Source organism: Myiozetetes cayanensis, unplaced genomic scaffold (genome assembly GCF_022539395.1).
Source record: "Myiozetetes cayanensis isolate MyiCay16 unplaced genomic scaffold, myiCay2020 scf14, whole genome shotgun sequence".
NCBI classification, from domain to species: Eukaryota; Metazoa; Chordata; class Aves; order Passeriformes; family Tyrannidae; genus Myiozetetes; species Myiozetetes cayanensis.
Genome location: NW_026087048.1, coordinates 761,501 through 784,887, shown reverse-complemented (window position 1 = coordinate 784,887; position 23,387 = coordinate 761,501). Strand labels below are relative to the sequence as shown.

Below are 23,387 nucleotides of genomic sequence, written 5' to 3'. Positions count from 1 at the left end.
TAAGTCATGGTGGTCCGTTATTTATTGCTCTGCTGAAAGTCAAGGAAAATTATCTGTTGGGCAACAGAATTATTCTCGACATAAATTCATCTCATTTTCTACTTCATCTATGCCAGAATAGAACAGCACTGACTCAAAATCTGTGCTCTGACAGCTGGTATGGGAAGTTCCACAGGAGGAGCACTGGTGTGCAGGGGGGAGCAGCTGAAAATAATCACATCCTGCAGCATGGAGTGTTTGGTCATCTCCTTGCATCCTTACCCCCACAAACAAAAACCAGCGACAAACAAAGGTGGCAGGATGAATTTTGTCCCTTTTGTTGCCTTACTGTATTTCTCCCCACCAGTGGTTACAGACTCTTTCTTTAAGCAGCTCTTGCTTTACATTTGTAACTTTTATATGATAATGTGTCCAGGCCTCAGGCCACTTGCTGTGCATGATACTGCTTCTTTATGAATGTGTTTTCAATGCTCTAATTAATTTACCTTAATAATTGTGCTTTTTTTCCCTGTTATTTGCAGATTCTGTCTTTGCTGGTTGGTGGTGCCTGTGCTTTCTTTTCTTCTTCAGTGTTATTTTTCTTCCTCGTGCTTTCCTCCGTGCTTTCTCTGCACCTTTACGTCACTTTTTAATTCTTTCCACATTTCTTTGTGACAGAAGTCGGGGTTTACCAGCACCCTCCCGCCCGGCCCCGCCCCCTCTCTATCCGGGACACGCCCCCTCTCTCCAGGCCCCGCCCCCTCCCTCACGACCACGCCCCTTCTCTCTACTAACCCCGCCCCCTCTGTCTCCTGGCTCCGCCTCCTCCGCTCCCGGCCCCGCCCTCCCGGTTGGCGCGTGCGCGCGAGTGGCGCGGGGTCACGTGAGGAGGCGGCGGATTCTGTTCCGGGTGAGCGGGCCCGGCCCGGCCTGGTCTGTGCCGACCCTGCTGTCCCTGGCTGTGTCCCTGCTGTCCGTGCTGTCCCTGCCGACCCTGCTCGCAGGTATCCCCCCGCAGGGACGGGGGCGGCAATCCCGGAGCCGCGGGCCGGGGCTCGGCCGAACCGCGTCGTGCTGACGGTGACGGGCGAGGGAGGCGGGGAGGGACCCGGGGATGGACAGGGATGGGCAGGGACCCCCCCCGGGATGGACAGGGATGGGCCCCCCCGGGATGGACAGGGATCCCCCCCGGGATGGACAGGGATCCCCCCCGGGATGGACAGGGACCCCCCCGGGATGGACAGGGATGGACAGGGATCCCCCCGGGATGGACAGGGATCCCCCCGGGATGGACAGGGATCCCCCCGGGATGGACAGGGACCCCCGGGATGGACAGGACCCCTGGGATGGACAGGGATGGACAGGGATCCCCCCGGGATGGACAGGGATCCCCCCGGGATGGACAGGGATCCCCCCGGGATGGACAGGGATGGACAGGGACCCCCCCGGGATGGACAGGGATGGACAGGGATCCCCCCGGGATGGACAGGGATGGACAGGGACCCCCCCCGGGATGGACAGGGACCCTGCGGCCCCACCGTGCCCTGCGCAGGGAGAGCTGTGAGCGCTCCATCCCAGCTGGAACCCCCCCCTGCCCTGGGATGTCCCCCCTTATCCCGGGATGTCCCCCCTGCCCCGGGATGTCCCCCTGCCCCGGGACGTCCCCCCTGCCCCAGGATGTCCCCCCCTGCCCCGGGATGTCCCCCCTGCCCCGGGATGTCCCGGTCCCGCAGAGCCAAAGGGTTGCTCTGGAGTGCCTTTTGTGTTAGTCCCTCCTTGTTTGCTGCTATTAACGCAATCGGTAAATAGCAGGTGCTTGTGTTGGGGTGACTCGTGTGCGTCCCCGGGTCTCGCCGAGCAGCATTAGCTGTGTTTGGGCAGGGTGTGAGTTCCCTGTGACAGCAGTCAGTGTTTGCCTGCGGGTGAGTCCGAGGGGACAGGGATGCAGATCCCTCTCTGGGGGTGGGTTTCAGAGCAGTGTCCTCGGAGGGCAGAGCTGGAGTGTTGTCAGAGCTTTTCTCTTTTAGCTGCCTGGTTTCTCTGTTCTTCAGTGCTGAGGGAGGGCAGTGAAAAGGAGGCAAACAATGAGCAGCCCCTGTGTGACCTGATGCAGACTTGCAAGGGATACAGTCTGGAGGTCTGTCTGAGATCTGGGAAGGGTGTCCTGGCTTCTGAAAGCCACTGGAATTATGAAAACATTTAGAAACTGCCACGAGCTCCGTCACGTGGGTTTGTGCCCCAGGAAATGTGTCTGTTCCTTGCTTTTGGCTTGCTGTAAAATCAAACGGGAAGGTGACTTTTAGAGGCACCTCTTTCACACCTGGAATGAAGAGTTACTGTTTCTGCTGACCCAGGGGGCGAAACAAAGCAAACTAGAAAGAGTAAGGTCAGGTTTGCTGCTCTCAGAAACCACGAGCTGACCGTGGGGAGTGCCTGGATCGGGTAGAAATTAATTACTTTTCTACATGTCTGATAAATACCGGCATTGTTACAGCATAAGGCATTTTTCAAATGAAGTTTTTAGATTTCAGTTTTGCGGCTGAATTGAAAAGACTTTGGTTCACTAAAAGCAGGTGTCAGCACTGCCACAGCACTGGCAGGAAGACTGTTCTAAACTCAGCTTTAGTTTGTATAAGCAGAAATTTTTTCCCCTGCTTGTAAGCATTTATATTAATTGATGAAAAATTACTTTAGTCATCACTTTTCTAACTTCCTTGAGGAGATCACCCTTCCTCCTTAATTTCTCTTTCTTCTGGTTGACAAATGATCGTGCTTTTATACATGAGACTTGAAGTAAAAACATCCAAAACAACTACTCAGTCAGCACGCTAAGTAGGATGCTGAAAACCAAAATTCAGTCTTGTCTGATGTTGAATTGAACTCAGAGCTGGCCTTGGAAGTTGCTTTCAGTTGTGTGGTATTTAGCAAATGATTGCTCTCTGATCCACCTTAATAAGAAGCTGCTGGCAAGAATACTGCAAGTCATGTGGGGAGCGTTTTGGAAAAGTACCTTAAACTTTGATAACAGCGTAGTAAGTTTATCTCAGTGTTATGGAATACAAGCAGGTAGGAATTGCCTCTGCACTGGAATGCTGTGCATTTGAAATCAGTAGAGTTGCTGGATGTCTGGTGTTTTTCAAAAGCGTGGTGAGAAAACTGTGGGAGTCTTGGAGGAAAACCCGGCTGTAAACTGTGAGGGAACTGTACTGAGAGTGCAGTGCAGGTGAGCTCAGGAGGAGCCTCTTACAGCCACCAGCACGCTGATGGGGGGGTGGAGGGGTGTTTGGGTGTTTGTTCTGTCATTTTTATCCATTTCTCCGTCTGACCCCAGGAGTGGAGTCAGCAGGTCAGATTTTCTTTCAGCTCTGTGTTTGCATCAGGTGGTTCATTCCATCCTGGCGTAGCCACTGTGTCCCCACTGTGGAGGGTCCCTGGGGGCAAAAAAGTGTAATTTGTTTCTTTTTCAAAGCCCCACACATCTGAGTTAATGGCAGTGTGGTTGCATTTGCACTTTGTACTTACTGGTGTTCTGTGTTGATTGCTCCTTTGCCTTTAAAAGTGCCGTTGTTTCTTGTTTTGAATGGTGTTCCATCATTGATAAGGTTGCCTGTTTCTGTCAATATTTAGAGCCAACACAGCCAAGAGCTTCAGCTGGTCTGGCCTTGTGTGTCAGCAGGATGGTTTGTCACGTTCCGTTGCCGGGGATCCCTTGCTGCTGGTGATGGGTGAGCCTGCACAAACACAGCTTCCCTTGCACATCCCAGGGTGAGTTCTCTGAAAACACCCTCTTAAACAGTTATATTTTTAAGGGTTTGGGTTGGTTGGTTTTTGTTTTAATTTTTAAATGGGTTGTATTTTAGATCTGACCATCTGGATTTTTTTTTTCCTCAAAATATACACTTAGTCATTGTCTCCTGTAGAATCTAGAGACATGTCAGGTTTCTTACATTTTGGAGTGAACTGCTGTCATCATAAATGATAAATCAGGTTGCTCAAGGGCTGGATTTTAACTGAGAGGCTGATCCTCCTTGATAACATGAAATCCCTTCCAGCCTACATTACTGGATGATCAGCCATCCCATAAACAGTTTTGTTTGGGAACAAAGTAAAATGGAAACACGGAAACCATAAACTTTTCCCTGAGCTGTTCTGGTTTTTATTCAGCATAATATCTCGATGTGGGGCTGAGTTGAAGGGGGTGTTACCAGTGTGGGAATTCCAGTAGTATTGAAGCAACATCATCTTTGTGTTCCTGCAGCTCCTCTTTAGCCCACTGTCCTGAAGACAAGGGGTTCTGGCTGACCAGGAGTCTCTGTTAGCAGTTCAGGTTGGCTGGAGAATGGAAGGTGTTGAGTTCAAGGAAGAATGGCAAGATGAAGATTTCCCAAGGTTCTGACTTTTGTTTTAGAGTCATTCAGATCCAACACACAACATCCACAATAAGCCACCTCCCTGTCTTCCTGGTGAACTAGTACTCAGTAATAATCTTGAATGTAGTGTTATGATATATTAATAACACATATTTAATATCTATTAATATAGCAGTCCTGAAAGGGTTTTGTGGTGTGGGAAGGGCAGTGCAGGATTGGCACTGCTGACACTCCCAGTGTTACTGCAGTGAACGTTTGTGAGCTTGGCTTTGTTTATTTTCAGTGATAATGTTCTGCAGCTGCATTGTTTGCATATTATCACTGCTGTCTCAAGGCCAGATATTTCACTGAGCAACGTTTCTGAGCAGTCTGTAACAGTTAAGGCTGCTTCTGATGCTTGGGCCTGCAGAGGAACTGCTCAGCTGACTGGAGGCATTTCTGTGATGATGTGACTAACCCACTGCTGTCCTGTATTAAAGTTTGTCCAGCAGGGACGTGACAGGTTTCCTTAAGGGTGGCACACTGGTAGTAATCAGTGTTCTGTCACATCAACACACGGTCTTTGAGTGCTGTAAAGGAATTTTCTGCTACTTTGGTGCTTTGTTTACTGAGAACTTGAACTTAGGCTAGAAGTAAATTTAGTTCAGTCCTATCCCACAGTGGTTTTTTTAGCAGTGTGTAAGTCTAAATATTTGGCATTAAAAGAAATTAAAAGGAAGTTTTGTAACAATAATTTCTACTTCGTGTCCCAGGCCCCTGCCAGAGGATGACCCTGTTGAGTCTGAAACGTTGGCTGCAGCTGGAACAGAAAGCCAGGCTGGTAAGAACCTTCCACTGCAGTCCAGCTGCTTCCCACTGAGCTGCTGTTTTAAAGCTCCATTTTGCTTCAGGGTGTTTTTGGCTCTGTGGGGTTTCTTGGATTGGTTTCTTTGGGTTGGGCTCTTCTTTTTTGAGTCAGGCTTGAGGAAACAGCATTGTAAAATACACTTCACTGTCTGTGAAGGGTATTATAAATACCTTGTCTGGAAAGAAAAGGGTTTGGGAACAAAAACACGAGAGTCTTTGTGCTCCCATTGAGCAGAGCTATCCAGGTAATGCTGGACAGTGAGGAATTACTGCACCCACCTCCTCATCTGCCTTAAAGTCTTTGTTCATTACTTGACTTCTGTGCAGCAATTAGGACAATTTCAGACTTTGGTGGCCATTTATGAGCATTGCCTGTCTTGGTGGTCAGAGGGGGAATAATATAAATGGCATCTTTTTACATTTTCAATTTTTTTGGATTTTGTGCTGTACTTGTGGCATTTCCAGTGCAGGATCAGTAATTTGATGTTACTCCCTGCTTTCAAGTGCTGTCTAAATCACACCAGCATTTGCCTTGTGCCTGAGAGCATTCTGTGTATTCACAAACAGGTTCTTCCCTTTTCTGTCCTCACTGTTGTCTGTCAGGGTTTTTTTTCAACTTGTGTGTTATTTTTTATTTCATCAAAGGTGGTTATGATGTTACTGATACCTAACAAAAACAAGGGTAGGGACATGAATCTATTGTATTATTTGCAGGATTTATTTAGTATAGTGTCTGCAACAACCGGGTAAACTCATGGTCTTGAGATCTTTTACCTCCTGTTCTTTTCATCCCATGTTAAAGTCTTAATCCACAGATACACTGTTTGAATTATTGGCAGGAGCATACAGTGTCTTATGAAAGAGGACAGTGCTGTTCTGTGTTATTAATTTGCTTGTCTGAACTCATTTAGCTTTGGGAATAAATAATTTGCTTTGTTTAGATACAGAGGTTAATGGAACCAAAGTGAGGAAGAAACTAGAGGCTCCAGAGATCAGCTTAAATTTGGATCCCAGTGAGGAAACTGTTTTGTCTGATGACCTGGATGAGAGTGGAGAGATTGATCTGGATGATATAGATACTCCTTCAGAAAACAGTAATGAATTTGAATGGGAAGGTAGGTATTTTGGTCCTTTGCTCAGGTGCTCTAAAATATTTCTGTTTTCTTATGTGCAGGTCAGCAGTTTCTCAAGTAAGAAATAACTTTGACTCAGTGTTACAAGAGGAAAAATGTAAGATTAGAAATTGGAAACAGGTGCAATGAATTTCTAAAGAGCAAAAGGCCTCCCCTGATTAGTAAACAAGCAGCATAATAATAGCTGTAACTCCAGGTAAACTGAGCTGAGTGTCATCTATATATACATCTGTATATCACCTCTGAGACTCGGAGTTCTGGACAATCCTCTCTGTTGCAGTCTGTTTTTAAAAGCCACCCTGTTGAAAAAAGTCTCAAAGGTGTTTTCCATGTGTTAGAGGTGAGTTTAGATGGAGGGAACATCCAGAGGGACAGAGATTGCCTGCCCAGGAACTGATGAGCTGCAGTTTCGGGAGGACTGAGGGGTATTTTAGAAACACTGGGTAACACCTGTCTCACATCTTCCTGTGGTAAGAATGGCAAACCCTGAGGGTTTGCTTGCTTTCCACGTGGCCTGGAAGCAGCAGAAGAGCCTCAATTTTGTGTCTGGAATTCTGAAATTACTTGATGGGAAGTTAACGTAGCTATAGCCACAGTATCAACGATCTTAATTTTAAGAAATGAACAGATCTTACTCTTACAGGCAAAACTTGGAGAATCTAGCAAATGTTATTTGAGGCAAACATTTTGTGTAGGAGTTGAAGCACAAAGTTTAAACTTGGAGTTTAATTATGTTTTAAGGCCCTTTTATGTAAGCCAAGAACTGTTGTGTTGGTCAGTGTGTTGAAGTCTCTAACATCTGTAAACTTCATAGCTTAAAAATGTAAAGTAAACTCGATTATTATTTTTTTTATTCTGAAAATAAAATACTTTAAATTCCTGACTAAACAGGAAGTTCTCACTGTTATGCTTGAAACATTACCTGTGGAGAAAGAAACACTCTTTAGAAAAAGGGGGTGGTTTTGTTTTTTGAAATAGCTAAAGACATGTTGCAGGTGAAGGTTTCCTAGCAGAGACTGTGCATTTACCTGTGTAAAAGGAGTTTCATTGTTTTAAGAACTGGTATTTAGGGGTTGTTTTGCTGTGATGCCAAGGAACTGTTCCAGATGTTTGTGTCTTGTTTTTAAAAGTGGCTGAAAAGGGTTTCTGTCTTTTCTTCCTTTAATGCTGCTGCCTTCATTTTCCTGGAAGGATAGTTGCAATTAACAGCTTTGTCTTGGGAACAGACAACTAACTTGCAGTAGGTTTTTCTCGCTTTGGGTAAGGTCTGTGCAACAAAGTCAAGAATCATCATTGAATTGGTGCAAATTGTCTTGCAGATTGCTGTCACATGAATTTCATAGATATTGATTCCACACACGTGAATTAGATTTAATTTCTAATAGATTTGCCTGCATGTCTGCTTGCAAGGTACCATCAATGTTTTTAATCATGCTTGTTTGTAAATCTGTGATCAAGCAACCTCTGTAATTCTGGTTGGGGTTAACCACTTTGTCTGTTTTGGTGACATTCCCTGAGCTCTGTGCTCTGAAAGCCTACAGTTAATTAGGCTTCCTACAGGAATAGAAATTTTTCACGTATTTTAGCACAGAAGATGGCTGCCAACACGAGCGTGTTGATACAGCATCCCTGGCACCAGCTGCTCTGTCTGACTGGCTAAAGAACCCCAAAACGCATCAGACAGCAGAGTGGTTAACCTGTGCTGCACCTGATTGGCCCTGGGACAGTGGTCATGATGGATCTTGAACGTGCTTTGCCTCTGGCAGATGATCTTCCAAAACCCAAAACTACTGATGTGCTGAGGAAGGGCTCCCTGGCCGAGTACAGGGAGGCAGAGGAGAAGGATGACGGGCGGCGCTGGCGCATGTTCAGGATCGGAGAGCAGGACCACAGGGTGGACATGAAGGCCATCGAGCCCTACAAAAAAGTGATCAGTCATGGGGGTAAGGACTGGCCACGTGATGGGGGGAACTGCTGAGCAACTGCTGCTGTAAGCTGAGCTGGGCTGGCACGGGAGAGCTCTGGGCATAAAGGCCTGTGATGGTTTGGTTTTTGCAGTGTTAAGACACTGCTGATTTAATAATTTTTTCTCTATTAAACTAAAGTTCCAAAATGTTCACATGTACTACAGTGCACATATGTAATAAGATGTATTTAATCTGTTCTACAGGGTCACTGCTACCAATACATTTTTTTCTTTGGTTTTAAATTGAAAGCACTAACTGTAACTAAGGCTTAAATCAATTCATGACCCCACAGTCTGTGAAGTTTAGGTTGGAAGAAAAGTTGACTTAACTTTAAATAACATAAAATGTTATTAAATATGCTGAGGTGTTGGTTGTAGGTACAGCATTTGATTGAGTTCAGCTATTGCTTTAGAAGTAGACAAACTTGAAATCTTGAGGTTTCCTGTAACTGTAAGAATCTGCCCACGTAGATGTTTGTAAATCTCTTTAAGGTAAATAATGAAAAAGCTTACTGAATGTGCTTGGCTTTGTGTAAATGTAGTCAATAGTAGTCACCTGTGTCACTGCTGCTGCTGTTTCTTTGGTTTTAGGTTATTATGGTGATGGGTTAAATGCCATCGTTGTGTTTGCTGTTTGCTTCATGCCTGAAAGCAGCCAGCCTAACTACAGATACCTGATGGACAATCTATTTAAGTGAGTCATCGTCTGCCTCTCAATACTGTCTTAATTCCACCTCGGGAAACTTAGCATTCTAATACAAGGACAGTTACTTCTCTCTCTTTTTAATAAAGCTTTTTATATTTCAGATGAGGGAAAGGGAGCAAATAGAAAAGCAACTATTTCTACTTCCAGGGGAAGGAAAGAAATGTATTAGATGTTGTTCAGCATTGTTGCCAACTCTGTTTTTTCAGTATTTTTAATATATTTGAGCACAGGAATTGTTAGGAAGTGCAGGCTGAGGACACTGAAGTGTCTCCTGTCTCTGCAGGTATGTGATTGGCACTTTAGAGCTGTTGGTAGCTGAGAACTATATGATAGTTTACCTGAACGGTGCAACCACACGCCGGAAAATGCCCAGTTTGGGCTGGCTCAGGAAGTGTTACCAGCAGATTGACAGAAGGTAAGAGGCTCTGCAGTGTTTCCTTACAATATTCACATGCTCAGTGATTGACATTTTTAGGATAAATTGCTGTTTAATGTGGTGTCTGGTCCCTTTGGTTAAGATTGATCAAGGAAATGGCTTGGTCTGTTGAAAACCCCTTCCTAAGCTGGACACTGTGGGATAGGGCTCCAGACATGCCTGGGGGGCTGTTTGGTGTTTGGGGGTTTTTTTCAGTGTTTTTTTCTTTGTTGTTGTTACTTGTAGGGTTGAGGGGTTTCTTTAGGTGAAAATAGTGGTCTTAGAATATTAAATATTGTTATCTTGTAGAACATCCTTAAAACTTAATGTATTAATATAAGGTTAATAATGTGTGAACCACTTCATCATTAGTTGTGTAAAAAGATTCAAAGACACTTTTCTCGAAGTGTTATTTCATTGTCATTAAATTGATACTGTGTCTTAAATTTTTATAGCATTTTTTCTTCTGGCAGATGTTGGTTTCTAAAAAGGGAATGTCAGAATACTGGGTTTATGTGATGGGTGGGCTTGCAGAAACACACCTGGTACATATTCAAAACCCCCTTGTTGTCAAGCTGCTTTTTTCTTCTGGTAATTATTTTCATTGTTTAAATTCTTCAGGTTAAGGAAAAATCTGAAATCACTGATTATAGTTCATCCTTCTTGGTTCATCAGAACACTCCTGGCCATCACAAAACCTTTTATTAGGTAATACTCTGGAAGCTTTCTCTGTTTCCAGTAATCCTGACAGCCGTTTTAATAATAAATAACTGTTTTAATACTGGCCTAGTTGGAAATGTTGAAGTTGTAACTGTGCCCTGCATTTGTTCTTCCACAGCTCCAAATTCAGCCAAAAAATCAGGTATGTCTTCACCCTGGCAGAGCTAGCTGAGCTCATCCCCATGGAGTACGTTGGCATCCCCGAGTGCATCAAACAGTACGTTGTGTTGTTGTCCTCAGTGTCCGTGTCCCGGGGCTGTGTGTGCTGTGAGCGCTGTGGTTTGACTGGAGCGCCTGGTGATGTCAGCTCAGACAGGGCCCGTGTCCCTCCCTCCCTGCTCTCTGCAGCTGGGGTGGAGGAGCTGGAGGCAAAATGCTCCTGGTGAGGGGCTCCCACAGCTGGTGCTTTGTGCCATCACCGAGTTGTGATGTGCAGATTGAGAGACAAGGCACCAGTTCTGCACCTCATATATGTGCTAAACTGGCTGTGAGTGAGAAATGCTGGGCGTGTTGGTACTGAGGTTATTTATAATACCTTCAGTGTCCCTCAGAGCAACAAGTTCAGTGCTGAAATAGCACTTGGGTTGGGCTTTCATTTGAAAGAAGAGCAGTGGTGGGGAAAGTGCTGAATCCCTTCCCATTACAGTTCTAAACAACTTGGATAAATAAGGGAGGGCAGCATCAATGTAACATTTTTCCCTTCCCTCCAGATATGAATATCCATTTTAACATCTGCACAATTCTTCTCTCAAAAATGATGATGATGCTTTTGTCAATAGCATTTGAGGGTGCAAATGCTATATAGAAATAATAAAGTAGAAACCATAAACTTGGCTCTAAAACCAGGTGATAAACTGATCAGCCTGTTGGAGGGTATAACACACAAACCCTGTGGCACTAAGGGTTAACTTAGGGAGTTCATTGCTAGATTTGGAGGATCATATCTGACTTCAAACTCTTACGAATGCAGACTTTAAATTTTAGTGATGGATGTTGATACCATGCAAGAGGTCTCATTGAACTCATTTGTTATGTCATAGTAATTAAATGCTTCTTGTTTAATGCTTATAAATGCTGGAACTACTGTGTATTTCTTAATTATATCAGTTTCAACACTTGCTAAGTTTCTACAGACCGTATTGACACTAATACTAGTTTGCAGCTTCTGTTGATTTTGGCCTTCATATGTTATATTTACTGAAATAAAACTTTTCCTCACCAAGGTATGAAGAAGAAAAGTTTAGAAAGAAACAGAAAAGGTATATTCATATTTTGATTAGGGTTGCATCTAGATAAGGCAATTTGCACTGCAACTAACCCCCAGTTGATTGGCTTGCATAAAGGAATAAGCATTTGTAAATATAAACATGCACTAGTGCCCCGGTTTTTATGCAGGAAAGGAACTCCCTGGACTTGCAGGCAGTAAATCACCTAAAGAAACTCACCCTGGGGGTTCAGACAGAGCTGTGGGAATAGTTTCTATTCCACTGTTTTGTGAGATGCTCACTTCTGAGGGGTACCTGTGTTCTCAATGAGTCTTCAAGAGGCAAAAGTCGTGCTTCTGTCTGAATCTGCTAAATCCAATCTCCCTGTCTCTAAGGAGCACTGATGCCTGAAGATGAGCTGTATTTAGGTGCTAAGCTGTCTGTGCATTAGCAGAGATGCAACTCTGTAAGAAGTTCTAATATTGAATCTTGTATTCTTGGTATTCACTACCTTTTTAGTTATTAACTTGCACAGTTGCAATCTAAATAAGTGTTTTAGTGCTGTTTGTATTTGCAGTGCCTATGTTCCTTGCTAATAAACGTTGGATTTCCATTTTGTTAATTTTCAGTCTCCTGCTAACTATTCAAGCTATTCCAGCAGCTGACATTTTTTTGGATGGATATGTTATTTTTTTCACCCACTAACAATTGTACTGAAAGATTTTGCTACTAACTTTGTTTTTCTTTTTTAATTACTTTTTCTGTGTTTGCATAACTATTGAGGGAAGCTTATTGTCCACATTGGGTAGAAGGTTACTGAGCAATTAAAGTAAATAGAATTTAAATTCTTTCTGAAAGCTAGCATGTAAATCTAGTGATGTGCTGGACATTCTTCAGGAATCATTCCAATGAAGTGATAATTTTGCAGTGTGTGACCTGAAGTACTAAGCCTGTCAAATTTAAGAAACCCTTTCAGTAACTGTCAAACAATAGTTCTGCTTGATTTTTATTTCCCCAGTGTGCATAATTTGGCCCAATTCTGTTGCAAGGCCCCTTGTATTCAGGATGCAACCCAGAGACATTCAAACAGTAATGCAGGAACATTCAGACAGTAATGCCAGTGTTATTGTATTACCTGTAAGCTTGTATTCCTGTTTGCATTTTTTAATAAAAGCACTTTTTTCTTCTGTAGTCAAACTTCACTTGCACTTTTTAAATGTTTCCTCTCAAGTGCTGTAGTTATTTAAATGGTTTTCTAACAATTCCTATTAATTAATTAATTTCTAGGTATTTTAAAAAATCCAACAATGTTGTGACTGCATTAAATAAAAACCTTAATTTAATATATTTAATTACTAAAACTTTTCCCATGTGAAAGCTTTGTGTTTTCCTTTAAGACTAATAACTTTTTCTTAATACATGAGCTACCAAAGTATGTTAACATAGTCTTAATTTTAGTGTTTTCTTTGCTGAGCAGAGTTGACCAAGAGCTGAATGGAAAACAAGAGCAGAAAAGTGAACAGTAAGTTTGGAGTGCAAACAAGACTGAAGAATATGCAGATGGGATGATGCTGTTTCCATTTCCAATGTGTTCTCTGTGTATGTATCATATAACCTGTTGCAAAAGGTGCTTTGGACTAGCACAAGAACTGCTTCCTGCTGTACTGGTTTGTCTTGACTTTAATAGCTGTTTATGTACTCGTTTTATACTGCAAAATGTCGAAGAACCCTGTGTTTTTCAGAGGATGTTCTTGCAATTGTTTATCTAAATGATGCATGTCCTTCAGTAAAATATTTATATACCTAAATGTTAAAGGAAAGAGATAATATATATTTTTATGACTGAGCAATATATTGTGTGTACCTGCTGAAGGAGTTCATTTGCAGGTAGGCAAGGCCATAAGTTACTTGTTTTTACTGTATAAATCTGTTTTGCTGTAAATGGTCAAGTGCATTTCCTCATTGTTGCAGATATATTTGTTTGGTTATTAACAATCACATGAAGTCTTTCACGAGTGCAGAGCCCCTTCTTTTGGCTCACACACCCAACTGAGGCTCCCTCCTTCCCCTCCCTGCAGGGAGGCTCCCTGGGCAGTGCCAGTGCCCTGTGCAGGGTGCAGAACTGCAGTTCTGGGAGCATCAGGCTCTTGGCCAGGGGCTTCAAGGCTGAGCCACAACAGCAGCTGAACTGTTTGAATGATGGGAAGGTGTCAGAGCTTCCTCAGCTGAAGCTGTGCATGCAGGCTCTGCTCAGCCCATGCAGCCTGTCTGAGCTCCTGCTGGGAAGCCACTTCATTGCAGTTCTTCCTGGGTGAGTCCTGCTTGGCCATGGCAGGAACTCTGGTCACACTCAGTAGAACTTGGGAGTTATACAGTTATCCCAGCCATAATACCATTGTTTTGGCAGAAGTATGGGGAGTCTTGTGCTACCTGTGTCATCCCTGGAGATGAACCGGCTGTTTCTAAAGCTCTTAGTTCGGCACATGATGCAGCATTACTTTACCTTTACAAAAGTGATTTAAAGGTTGGTTTTTTCCGCTCTCCACAATGGTGGTAAACCTGTGTCTGTAGGAGGTGTTCCTGGACACATCACTACTGTTTATACATTTATTGAGGCAATCATAATGCAGTGGTGGATATGTTGGAGAAGTTTGTAACATCTTCTGATAAACATTGCAATTCCCTGGAAGGGCAGGTGCGTGCAAATAAATTCATTCAGGAGTTGAGCAATATAATGTTCTAGCAAATATATTAAATCTTTGCTTTCGGTGTTTACTGTGCTCACAATTTTGTCTTTGCCAAAAAATACCACTTCTCAATGACACCTGAAGTTCATGTTACTCAGTTACACTATTAGAAAAAATCTGGTTGTGTCCCAGCAGATTGCTGCCTGACACTGCTAAACAGCAGCTGAGAGAGAGCTCTGGGCTCAAGACTTAGCAATTAAGAACCCATCTGCTGTCTCCAGTGATGCCTGTACAGACTGGGAGCATACTGCTGGCAGGTGAGGGCAGCTTGCCGTGTCTCTGGGAGGGTAAGTGTGCAGTTCAGGGCTGTCCCTCTGAGATTTAAGTGCTTTTGTTACAGTAGTTTCAAAGAGATGAATAAACAGGGTGTACTTGTGTAAGAGGCAGTACCAGTGTCAAGGTGCCTTGCATCCATTCCCTCAGGTCTGGATCTTGCTCTGAAGGCAGAGCACAAATGCAGACAGTTTCTTTGGGCTGTCTTATCTCCCGCTGCAGTGTCCATGTTGACCCCAATTAATGTAAAGTCAGGTCAGTAAACTGGGCGCTTGCAGCCTTCTGATGCTTGGACAGTGTGGTGTGTCTGTACATGCAAACCTGATTTTTCCTGGCTCTCTGTGGGTCCTAAGCCAAACAGGAAGCATTCTGATGATCTCATTTCCATTTTTTCCTATTTGACAAAAGGTTTCTTCTCAGAGGGGCTGCAGTTCTCTCTGCCCTGTTCCTCCCTGTGTACAGTGCAGTGTGGAGTAGCCAGTGCTCTGCATGTGCCATATTTACCTAACTATGGGATTGTTGTGTTCCCTGCTGGCCAAGTGAGTCCCCAGTTCTGTGCTGCAGGAGTCTGATTTCTTTTGGAGATGTGTATGTGCTTCCCAAATGGCTTATTTCTCCAGTGTAAGTTGTTGTGAGTGGATACACGGCACAACAGCTCCCTAAAGATAAGCAGCCTGAGAAAGAGGTGTACTAAAGAATTATCCCCCTCTGACTTCTTGCAGCTCATCACTGAATGGTGAGGTGGATGTTTACAAAAAGCAAAAAGTGGTCCCAAAGTTATGAGTAATGTTTTGTCAAACTTATCTTTTTTTGAAATCTATAATATGATGTAATATATTTTAATAATTAAAACCATGAAAAGTTGGAATGTCGTACTTTAATAAAAATTATTTCAAAACTTGAATAAACTGTGTGATAAGATACAGTATTGTAGGGAATTCACCTTTCAGTGGCACTTCCTTTTAAAAGTAAGACTCGTGTTGTCAGAATTCAGTGAGCACTGTTCAGAAAAGGTGATTTCATGAGTCACTAATTTCCCTTTGCCTTGGAGGTCTCGTTAGTTTATGTATAAATGCATAGCAATAAGTCACTGCCTGGCTCCTGTTACTGCTGTGGACAACTGAGGGAAGGTTTGGGGCCAGTGGACTCTCAATGGATGTGACTTCAAGTAAAGTGATTTCTGCAACAGGGTAAGTGTCCAGAAGTGGCAAAGGGATTTTGGAGGAAGTGTCATTAAAAACTGATGTGAGTAGACTGTGGATTGAATGTTCTTGATGTTCTGTGTAGGATGGCAGAGCCATGTTATGTTGGAAAGGAGGAGAAAGGGATCTGTAAGGATTTAGTGTTGCAGCAGATCGGAGTCTTTGTGGTTCTGGGATATTGAAATGGAGAATTTTTATTCCAAAAAGCGTGGAACTAGTTGGAATAACATGTAACCGTGTTCATAACAATGCAGTTTATCCTATGTTTTCCTTTATTTTCAGTGAGTAGTAGCACTGACTGCTGTGAGGAGCTGTGTACTGACAGTTACACTGACTGCACATGACTGGGCACAGCCTCTCTTTGGTAGCACCTTGCAGCAAATCTGTTGTATCACACACTGAAGTGCTCTAATGACACCTTCAGACCTTCCAGCAGGTCACTGGTGTCTCTTCAGGGTTAGGTTACAGGTGGTGGTGATGGAATCTCTTACAACATGACCTCCAAGTGTCATGGGGAGGAGGAGGTGGCATTGGTGCCTGCTCCTGTCAGCTTCACTGGTGGCATCTCCTGAAACATCTGTACCGAACTGAAAAGAATGGAGATACACTGAGCATGGGCACTTTGTAAACTCAATCTGTCACAAAGTTTCTCGGTGAAAAGCACATTTCTTTCACTGTCAGATGTTCAGAGTGTTTTCCCAAAGTCAAGTGCTTTTCTTACCATGCTCCTTGCACAGCTGATAGTGAATAATTTATGACATGGAATTCCAGGTCAGTAATTCTAAATAAGAATTCATGGAGGACAGATGTTCACGTCCCAGGGGCTCTGCAGTTCTGCAGTCTTTCTTAGTCATCATTAGCAAGTCAGGGCTGACCAGTGGGCTGCTTGAATGGTTGAATGAGCGATAAAGGGTTACCAGAGCAGGATTACATTGGCAGTATCTGTAAATTCTAATGTGTGATGTGGGAAATGTGCAGTATTTAACACAGTGCAGCAATCACAGAGCAGAGCTTGTGAATCACGGATAATACAGCTGGCGTGATTTGGCTGCTACCATTCCTCACCGATGTGGCTGTTTTCCTCTGTCCCTTTAATGTAAAAAACGTAAGTACCAGACTCTTCACCTCCCTCTTAAGAGCATTACGACCCTTTCTTTCCAAATAAGTTGTGTTTCCTGTGTTCCGAGGGGTCGCGGGTGACGGGACCCCCCATGTGCCAGGGTTATTGCGGGGCAGAGCCCGCGCCAGGGGAGCCCTGCCCGAGGTGTGGCTGTCACTGACGGGCCTGGGGGCCGGGGGGCATCCCACCCTGTCTGTGTGTCCGTGTGTGTCTGTGTGTCCGTGTGGGATCCCACCCTGTCTGTGTGTCCGTGTGTGTCCGTGTCGGGTCCCACCCTGTCCGTGTGTCCGTGTGGGATCCTACACTGTCCGTGTGTCCGTGTGTGTCCGTGTGGGATCCCACCCTGTCCGTGTGTCCGTGTGGGATCGGCCCGTGTCTGTGTGTCCGAGTGTGTCCCTGTGTGTCCGTGTGGGATCCCACCCTGTTTGTGTGTCCATGTAGGATCCTACACTGTCTGTGTGTCCGTGTGGCATCCCACCCTGTCCGTGTGTCCGTGTGGCATCCCACCCTGTCCGTGTGTCCGTGTGTGTCCGTGTGTCCGTGTGGGATCCCACCCTGTCTGTGTGGGATCCCACCCTGTCTGTGTGTCCGTGTGTGTCTGTGTGTCCGTGTGGGATCCTACACTGTCTTGTGTGTCCGTGTGGGATCCCACCCTGTCCGTGTGTCCGTGTGTGTCTGTGTGTGTCTGTGTGTCCGTGTGTGTCTGTGTGTGTGTGTCCGTGTGGGATCCCACCCCGTCCGTGTGTCCGTGCGGGATCGGCCCGTGTCTGTGTATCCGTGTGTGTCTGTGTGTGTCCGTGTGTGTCCGTGTGTGTCCGTGTGTGTCCGTGTGTGTCCGTGTGTGTCTGTGTGTCCCTGTGTGTCTGTGTGTCCGTGTTTGGTCCCACCCCGTCCGTGTGGGACCGGCCTGTTCCGCTTCCGGGCCAGGGGCCGGCCCGGGCGGGGCCGCGGCGCTTCCGCCCGTGAGCGGCGGTGAGGAGGGACCGGGGCCGGGAGCGGGATCGGGATGGGGGCCGGTGCAGGGGCCGGGGCTCACGGGACGGGCATCCCGGAACGGCCTTCCCGGGGCCGGCCCCTTCCCCGGTGCGGGCTGTGCGGCGGGGCCGGGAGGGGCCGCGGGGCCGGGCAGGGCCCGGCTGTGCTGGGAGTGCCCGGGAATGCCCGCGGTTCCCGGGGCCGGGCAGGGCCCGGCTGTGCTGGGAATACCCGGGGTTCCCGGGGCCGGGCAGGGCCCGGCTGTGCTGGGAATGCCCGCGGTTCCCGCAGCGTTCCCGGGTCCGCCCGCTGTGGGTCCCGCAGCCCCGGGCGCTCCGAGGGCCTCTCGGGTTGTGCGGGACAGCGGTCCCTTCATTGCTGGGTGCTTGGTTGTTTTCAGTGAGAGCGAGGACACCGCCGGTGCGGGGCCGTGGATGAGCCGGTGAAACCATGGCATACCAGCTGTACAGGAACACCACGCTGGGCAACAGCCTCCAGGAGAGCCTGGACGAGCTCATACAGGTGTGTGGGTGTGTGGGATCAGCTCAGGAGAGCCTGGACGAGCTCATACAGGTGTATGGGGTGTGTGGGATCAGCTCAGGAGAGCCTGGACGAGCTCATACAGGTGTATGGGGTGTGTGGGATCAGCTCAGGAGAGCCTGGACGAGCTCATACAGGTGTGTGGGGTGTGTGGGATCAGCTCAGGAGAGCCTGGACGAGCTCATACAGGTGTGTGGGATCAGCTCAGGAGAGCCTGGACGAGCTCATACAGGGTGTGGGGTGTGTGGGATCAGCTCAATACAAATAGGAGTTAGTCCTTAAAATGGCTCTGTAGTTGCTGCAAATCGGGGCATTTATGGAAATATATTTTTGGAAACTTACTGATTGAAATCTAAAGCCTTTTGTCCTCCATTCACTTGAAATGTCTTTTTCTTCACGTCGTGGATGAATGAGAAGGTCTCATGTAAATGGCATGATCTCCTGTGGTGTGGCCCAGTAAATGAACTGCCAGATTAAGCTGGAACATTGTAATCAACTTACTGCGCTTCTGGTTATTTCCAGTGAATATTTATCAAAAGAAATCCTCGTGGAGCACAAAAAAATCATCATAGCACATTGTTTCTTCTCTCAGAGTTGAAATACAGAGAAGGAAATAAACACAGGAACATAATATTTTTGAAAACTATTCCTCTAGAGAAGTGCTTCATGTGAACTTTATAACTTTGTTTTGATGTTTTTAACTCTTACTGCGTGTTTGAGTTTGCTTTGAAACAACTCAAAACTTTCTTTTTCTTTTTTTCTCAAACTACTTTAGTCTCAGCAAATCACGCCTCAGTTGGCCCTTCAGGTGCTACTTCAGTTTGATAAAGCTATAAATTCGGCTCTGGCACAACGAGTCAGGAACAGAGTGAATTTCAGGGTAAGGTAACCGTGTGTAAAAGTTGCTCCCGAGGTGCAGTAACTGAGTGTTGATGCAGAATGTCATTAAAAGCTGTGTCCTCCAAGCAGAAACTTCAGCTGCAATGACTGTTTACGTGTGCACTGCCCATGCAGTTGTGAGGCTTGTTCCCTTGTTCTGCCAGGGATCTGCTGAAAGAACGCAAACAGCACAAATAGGTTTGGTGGGTGGATGGAAACAGGGAAGGGGGCAGTGCTCTGATGGACAGCATTGCCACCCTCAGCGTCTCGCAGATGAGGGGAGGGACTTTGCTTCTTTCAGCTGTACTTAGCAAAAGTGGGATGAGGGCAGATCTTCAGCCACATCTGTAACATGAAGAGAGATTTAGATCTGCCTTTTCACTGGATTATTTCGTAGCTCTTTTCTGTAGGTATCATAGAAGAATAAGTTTGGGGGGTTTTTCCCAGTCAACTGCCTTAATTAATATCAAATAGCCAGCAAGTTGTTAAATGTCAGCTTGAAAGTAATTTTGAGAAAAAAACCCACAAAACCCAGCTTCCTGTTAACTTCCTCTGCTGTCTGTGTAGAACACATTAATGGAGTGAGCTCTTAAGCTGTTAAATTTTTAAGCAATGTGGATATGTTAAAAGTAGCATGATTTCTCTCTAACACGTTTCACTTGTTTTGTGTATGGAAAACTGTTCCCATTGTGTTTAGTGGATAAACTAAATGCTACTTGGAGCTTAATTCAAGGGTATTTGTTTAAACTGTTTGAAGGTGAAAGCCAAAAAGTTCACATATCAACATCCTCAGTAACACATCAAACATGACTGAACCCTTTATGTCACACAGGGCAGTTTTGTCATGATTTATCTAAACCAGTGCTTTATTTCTGCTTTTTAACTGCAGAATTCACATCTTGTTGAGATCACTGCTGTGAATTATTTTTCTTATGGCCCAATGTTTTAAGAAATCTTTTCTGATACTGATCTTTAACCCCATTAGAAAAGTTTTAGAGCTTCTTGGCCTCCCTGTGAAGCTTCCCCTTGGGTAGACTGTCATGGTTTTCAGAGGTTCAGCCACTGGAGGGCATTTAAGCTGCAGTTTCCCTCAGAATTGTTGTCTGCCAAGCTTGTCTGCATTCGGGTTCACTGGGGGCTTTATGGCATATCTGGTTCTAGAAGGGACATAGTTCAGTAGATACTTTATGTATTTTCTGTTGCTTTTGGGGTGTGTCCTACAGAAAATGTCTCTTGTCTTTTTAAGGGGTCTCTGAACACGTACAGGTTCTGTGACAACGTGTGGACATTTGTACTGAACGATGTCGAATTCAGGGAGGTCACTGAACTTGTGAAAGTGGATAAAGTGAAAATTGTAGCATGTGATGGAAAAAGTAAGTATGGAATACGATATAAGTGAGGTGGGACACGAGACTTGATCATTTATAGAAGGCTTTGGCCAAATGTCTGATTGATTGTAGAGCTCTGCGCTCCCTTTCACATGGGATGAGAGATGAAACCAAAGCAGGTTAAATGCTTCCCAGAGGGAGGACTGTGCTGGAGCCAGCTGTGCACCTCTTGCTGGGAAGTACAGCCTAGAGCAGTTGGAAAGTCAGCAGTGGTTCTTTTTGTGTGGTGATTTTTCTCCTGTTAACCTCGTTGTCAGGATAGCTCCATGTTTTATGAAATCCAAAGAGAGCTTCAACAGTCTGAGCAGGGAGTTGTCTGAGAAAACCGTCGAGCAATCCTTTGCTGAATTTGATAGTGGGAGGCACAAGCACATGAAAAGGTTATGCCAGCATTTGCAGGTCATGTTTTTAAGACTTACATATTGCCTAACAGGCCCACTGTATGGACACTGCTTGCAGAAGTTTACATTCCATATCTGCTTTCAGTGTTCCTTGAAATTCTTTATGGGAAAAAGTAATTTAGTGACTTTTGTGGGAAGCTGGTTTGTAACTTTTAAAACCATTAATGTGGCGGAGTATTGCTGAAGATGTGTGAAATGGTGCCACTTGTTTTGTCCTTGGGGAGTGATGCTAAAAGGAAGAACTGAGAATGGGAAAAGCTGTATTTAAATACACCACAGACCTCTGAAACAGGTTCTTTGTAGCTTCCTGATTCTGGCACGATTACAACAGTCACTTCAAGTTGTAGTTCTAAAGAGCTGACAGAATTTACTGTTTTCTCAACTTCTGGTCTCAGCCAAGCATAAAATCCTACCATTTTTTTTGGTGTTCTTATAGCTAGTGGAGGAAACCTTACTTTCTGAGTACTGATCCTGTTCACTCTTGATAAAGTGTGCAGATAAGATTTAAAGAACTGGCTGACTTAAGGTTGCTATTAACATTACAGGGGTTTTTTTCCCACGAGAGGTTGTCCTGCTGAAGGAACACAGTAAACACTGCCTTGTCATGCTCCCTTTTGGAGTGACATACCTTTGCCATGGCTCTAAAAACAACAAAGCAGTAATAGCAGTATACTTCTGAACCTGGGGAAGGCATCAGACATGCTGTTGGTTCTCTTCATACTCAGTGGGTATTAGTCTCATTTTCTTTTGTCTTTCCTAGACACTGGTTCCAATACTGCAGAATGAACAGAACTGGGGGTCGTCTGCAATATTTTCTGTTGATATGCAGCACTTTCTGGAGAGAAGCCTGGAAAGGGACTGTTCATCCTGAATTCTTGTGGTGCAGATGTGAGTTAATCCATGCTAGAGAGCGGCACAGAATGGCAGCGGAAGAAATACCTGTAGCATTTCTTCAGTTCACTTTATAGGGCATGAATACAACATTACCTTTTTTTTTTTTTTTTAAATTACAACAGATACTGTTGCCTTTTTTGTTCAAAATAATTTCTGTAATAAACTTTTATTTAAAAACTTTGGAAAGAGTGATCATTGGAAAACGTTGTTTAAAAACAATCATTGATATAATACATTCTCCCCAAACTGTTTAAGTTCTGAGGTCAGCTTGGTAGCACACGTTCTCTTTGGCTCTAACCCTGTTTCTGGGATGGTGTTTGTCCAGGTCCCGGATCTGCTCCTTCTGTGGAGGTTGTTTCAGTTCACTGAAGGAGGGGGGAGCAGAGGGAAGTTAATGGAATCTGGTGGCAGTGTTCTTTCTGCTTTTTGTTGCCTTTCTCTCCGTAACTTTCTTGCCACTTGCTATTTGTTTGTTTGAATTCCAGCTAATCCTGCCGAGTTCGTATGGTTAATGTCCTTTGTGGTCCTGGAGGATTTGTTGAACTTACACCTGGACGTGTGAACTGCACTTTGTTATTCTAAGCTATTGTAATACCCAGCAGAGCACAAATCATCTCACTTGCTACAGAACCAGCATATTTGCTGCTGCCTTTTGGTTCTTCTCTGCTGTGTGTTATGGAATGATTCGTTTAATTCATTTATTTTGTTGTTGATTTTCTTCAAGAAAGTTGCTTCCACTTCTCAGCAGCAGCAAGAAAGTAAAAGATACCTTTAGACCTTGATGTTGAGCTGAAATGGATGTTTCTATTTAGAAAGTAAATTAACTAAAGGGAAGTGAAGAAAAGGGAAGGATAAGGAGGGGCCGTGGGTGACCTCCTGTTTAAACACGGTTTCCAAGAACAAGGATTTTGTCCATTTCATAGGTGTGCAGACCAGGATGTTCCCTGATGTAAGCTGTTTGCTCAGGCAGGGCTGTTAGTACCTGACTTCAAATGTTATCACAGACACAGAGTCGAGTGAGAGCGGGAAGAATTTATGATGAATTTCCAGAAGCCAAGTTTGATCACTGTGCTTTTGCACAGTGGATTGGCACAGTGAGACAGCCTGAAGTCACAATCTAGAGCACAGATGCTGCATTTCAGGATCTCAGCATCCTGGGAGGGAGGATTTCAGTTAAAGTACTACTGACTTGGGTTTGCTTTTCTGAAGTCTAAAGCTTCGGGGTGGGGAGAAAAGTAGGAGAAGTGGAAAATAGTCCACTGAGAGTCCTGTTAAGTGTTTTATGATCACTCTTATGGCGAGAAAAAAGACACCCTAACACTGCTCCCTCAATCAGTTTTGCTTATGACTGCAAATGCTTTTCTGGTATTTTGTTTGTATTACTCGTGTTTGCTTCTCATTTCTTCAGAATTTATCACCTGTTTTCCTCTGAATTCATTTTAACTGACCCACCTTTTTATTGTAGGACATCTCAGAGATAATCATGTAGAATATGAAAGGAATGCAAGGCAAGAAGGAAACAGACCCTCCTAACTAGAGGTAAAAAGAGCTGTTTGTGTGAATATATACGAAGCCACATGGAGCTCACGTTGAGTTGTTCTTGTAAAAATAAAGTGAAAACCACTTGG

The 23,387-nt window shown here is 44.7% G+C and overlaps 2 protein-coding genes across 7 annotated transcripts; both read left to right on the top strand.

Moving 5' to 3' along the window:
- The first annotated feature begins 873 nt into the window (after window positions 1-873).
- On the top strand, window positions 874-15,268 carry BNIP2 (BCL2 interacting protein 2). 5 transcript variants are annotated; one of them, XM_050309463.1, is made up of 12 exons: window positions 874-983; window positions 3,607-3,744; window positions 4,238-4,368; window positions 5,102-5,169; window positions 6,137-6,310; window positions 8,095-8,271; window positions 8,886-8,988; window positions 9,284-9,415; window positions 10,037-10,123; window positions 10,254-10,352; window positions 11,359-11,394; window positions 12,818-15,268. In XM_050309463.1, the coding sequence occupies exons 3-12, from the start codon at window positions 4,319-4,321 to the stop codon at window positions 12,864-12,866; spliced, it is 975 nt and encodes a 324-aa protein (XP_050165420.1). In that variant the 5' UTR covers window positions 874-983; window positions 3,607-3,744; window positions 4,238-4,318; the 3' UTR covers window positions 12,867-15,268. The 5 variants fall into 5 exon arrangements, 3 of the variants coding, with proteins under 3 accessions (XP_050165420.1, XP_050165421.1, XP_050165422.1); XR_007628133.1 differs by lacking the exon at window positions 874-983 and having other exon boundaries at window positions 1,926-3,744; window positions 12,818-12,939; window positions 14,223-15,268; XM_050309464.1 differs by lacking the exon at window positions 874-983 and having other exon boundaries at window positions 1,923-3,744; window positions 6,143-6,310.
- A 2,309-nt stretch (window positions 15,269-17,577) lies between these two features.
- On the top strand, window positions 17,578-21,945 carry GTF2A2 (general transcription factor IIA subunit 2). 2 transcript variants are annotated; one of them, XM_050309468.1, is made up of 5 exons: window positions 17,578-17,654; window positions 18,058-18,179; window positions 18,973-19,077; window positions 20,323-20,449; window positions 21,626-21,945. In XM_050309468.1, the coding sequence occupies exons 2-5, from the start codon at window positions 18,108-18,110 to the stop codon at window positions 21,649-21,651; spliced, it is 330 nt and encodes a 109-aa protein (XP_050165425.1). In that variant the 5' UTR covers window positions 17,578-17,654; window positions 18,058-18,107; the 3' UTR covers window positions 21,652-21,945. The 2 variants fall into 2 exon arrangements, with proteins under 2 accessions (XP_050165425.1, XP_050165424.1); XM_050309467.1 differs by having other exon boundaries at window positions 18,058-18,230.
- The last annotated feature ends 1,442 nt before the right edge of the window (window positions 21,946-23,387 follow it).

Coding starts and splice junctions, on each gene's coding strand:
- BNIP2 (XM_050309463.1), top strand. CDS start 4,319: ATGGAAGGTGTTGAGTTCAAGGAAGAATGGCAAGATGAAGATTTCCCA. Junction 4,369..5,101: donor CAAGATGAAGATTTCCCAAG/GTTCTGACTTTT, acceptor TTCGTGTCCCAG/GCCCCTGCCAGAGGATGACC. Junction 8,272..8,885: donor AAAAGTGATCAGTCATGGGG/GTAAGGACTGGC, acceptor CTTTGGTTTTAG/GTTATTATGGTGATGGGTTA.
- GTF2A2 (XM_050309467.1), top strand. CDS start 18,108: ATGGCATACCAGCTGTACAGGAACACCACGCTGGGCAACAGCCTCCAG. Junction 18,231..18,972: donor GCCTGGACGAGCTCATACAG/GTGTATGGGGTG, acceptor AAACTACTTTAG/TCTCAGCAAATCACGCCTCA. Junction 20,450..21,625: donor TGTAGCATGTGATGGAAAAA/GTAAGTATGGAA, acceptor TGTCTTTCCTAG/ACACTGGTTCCAATACTGCA.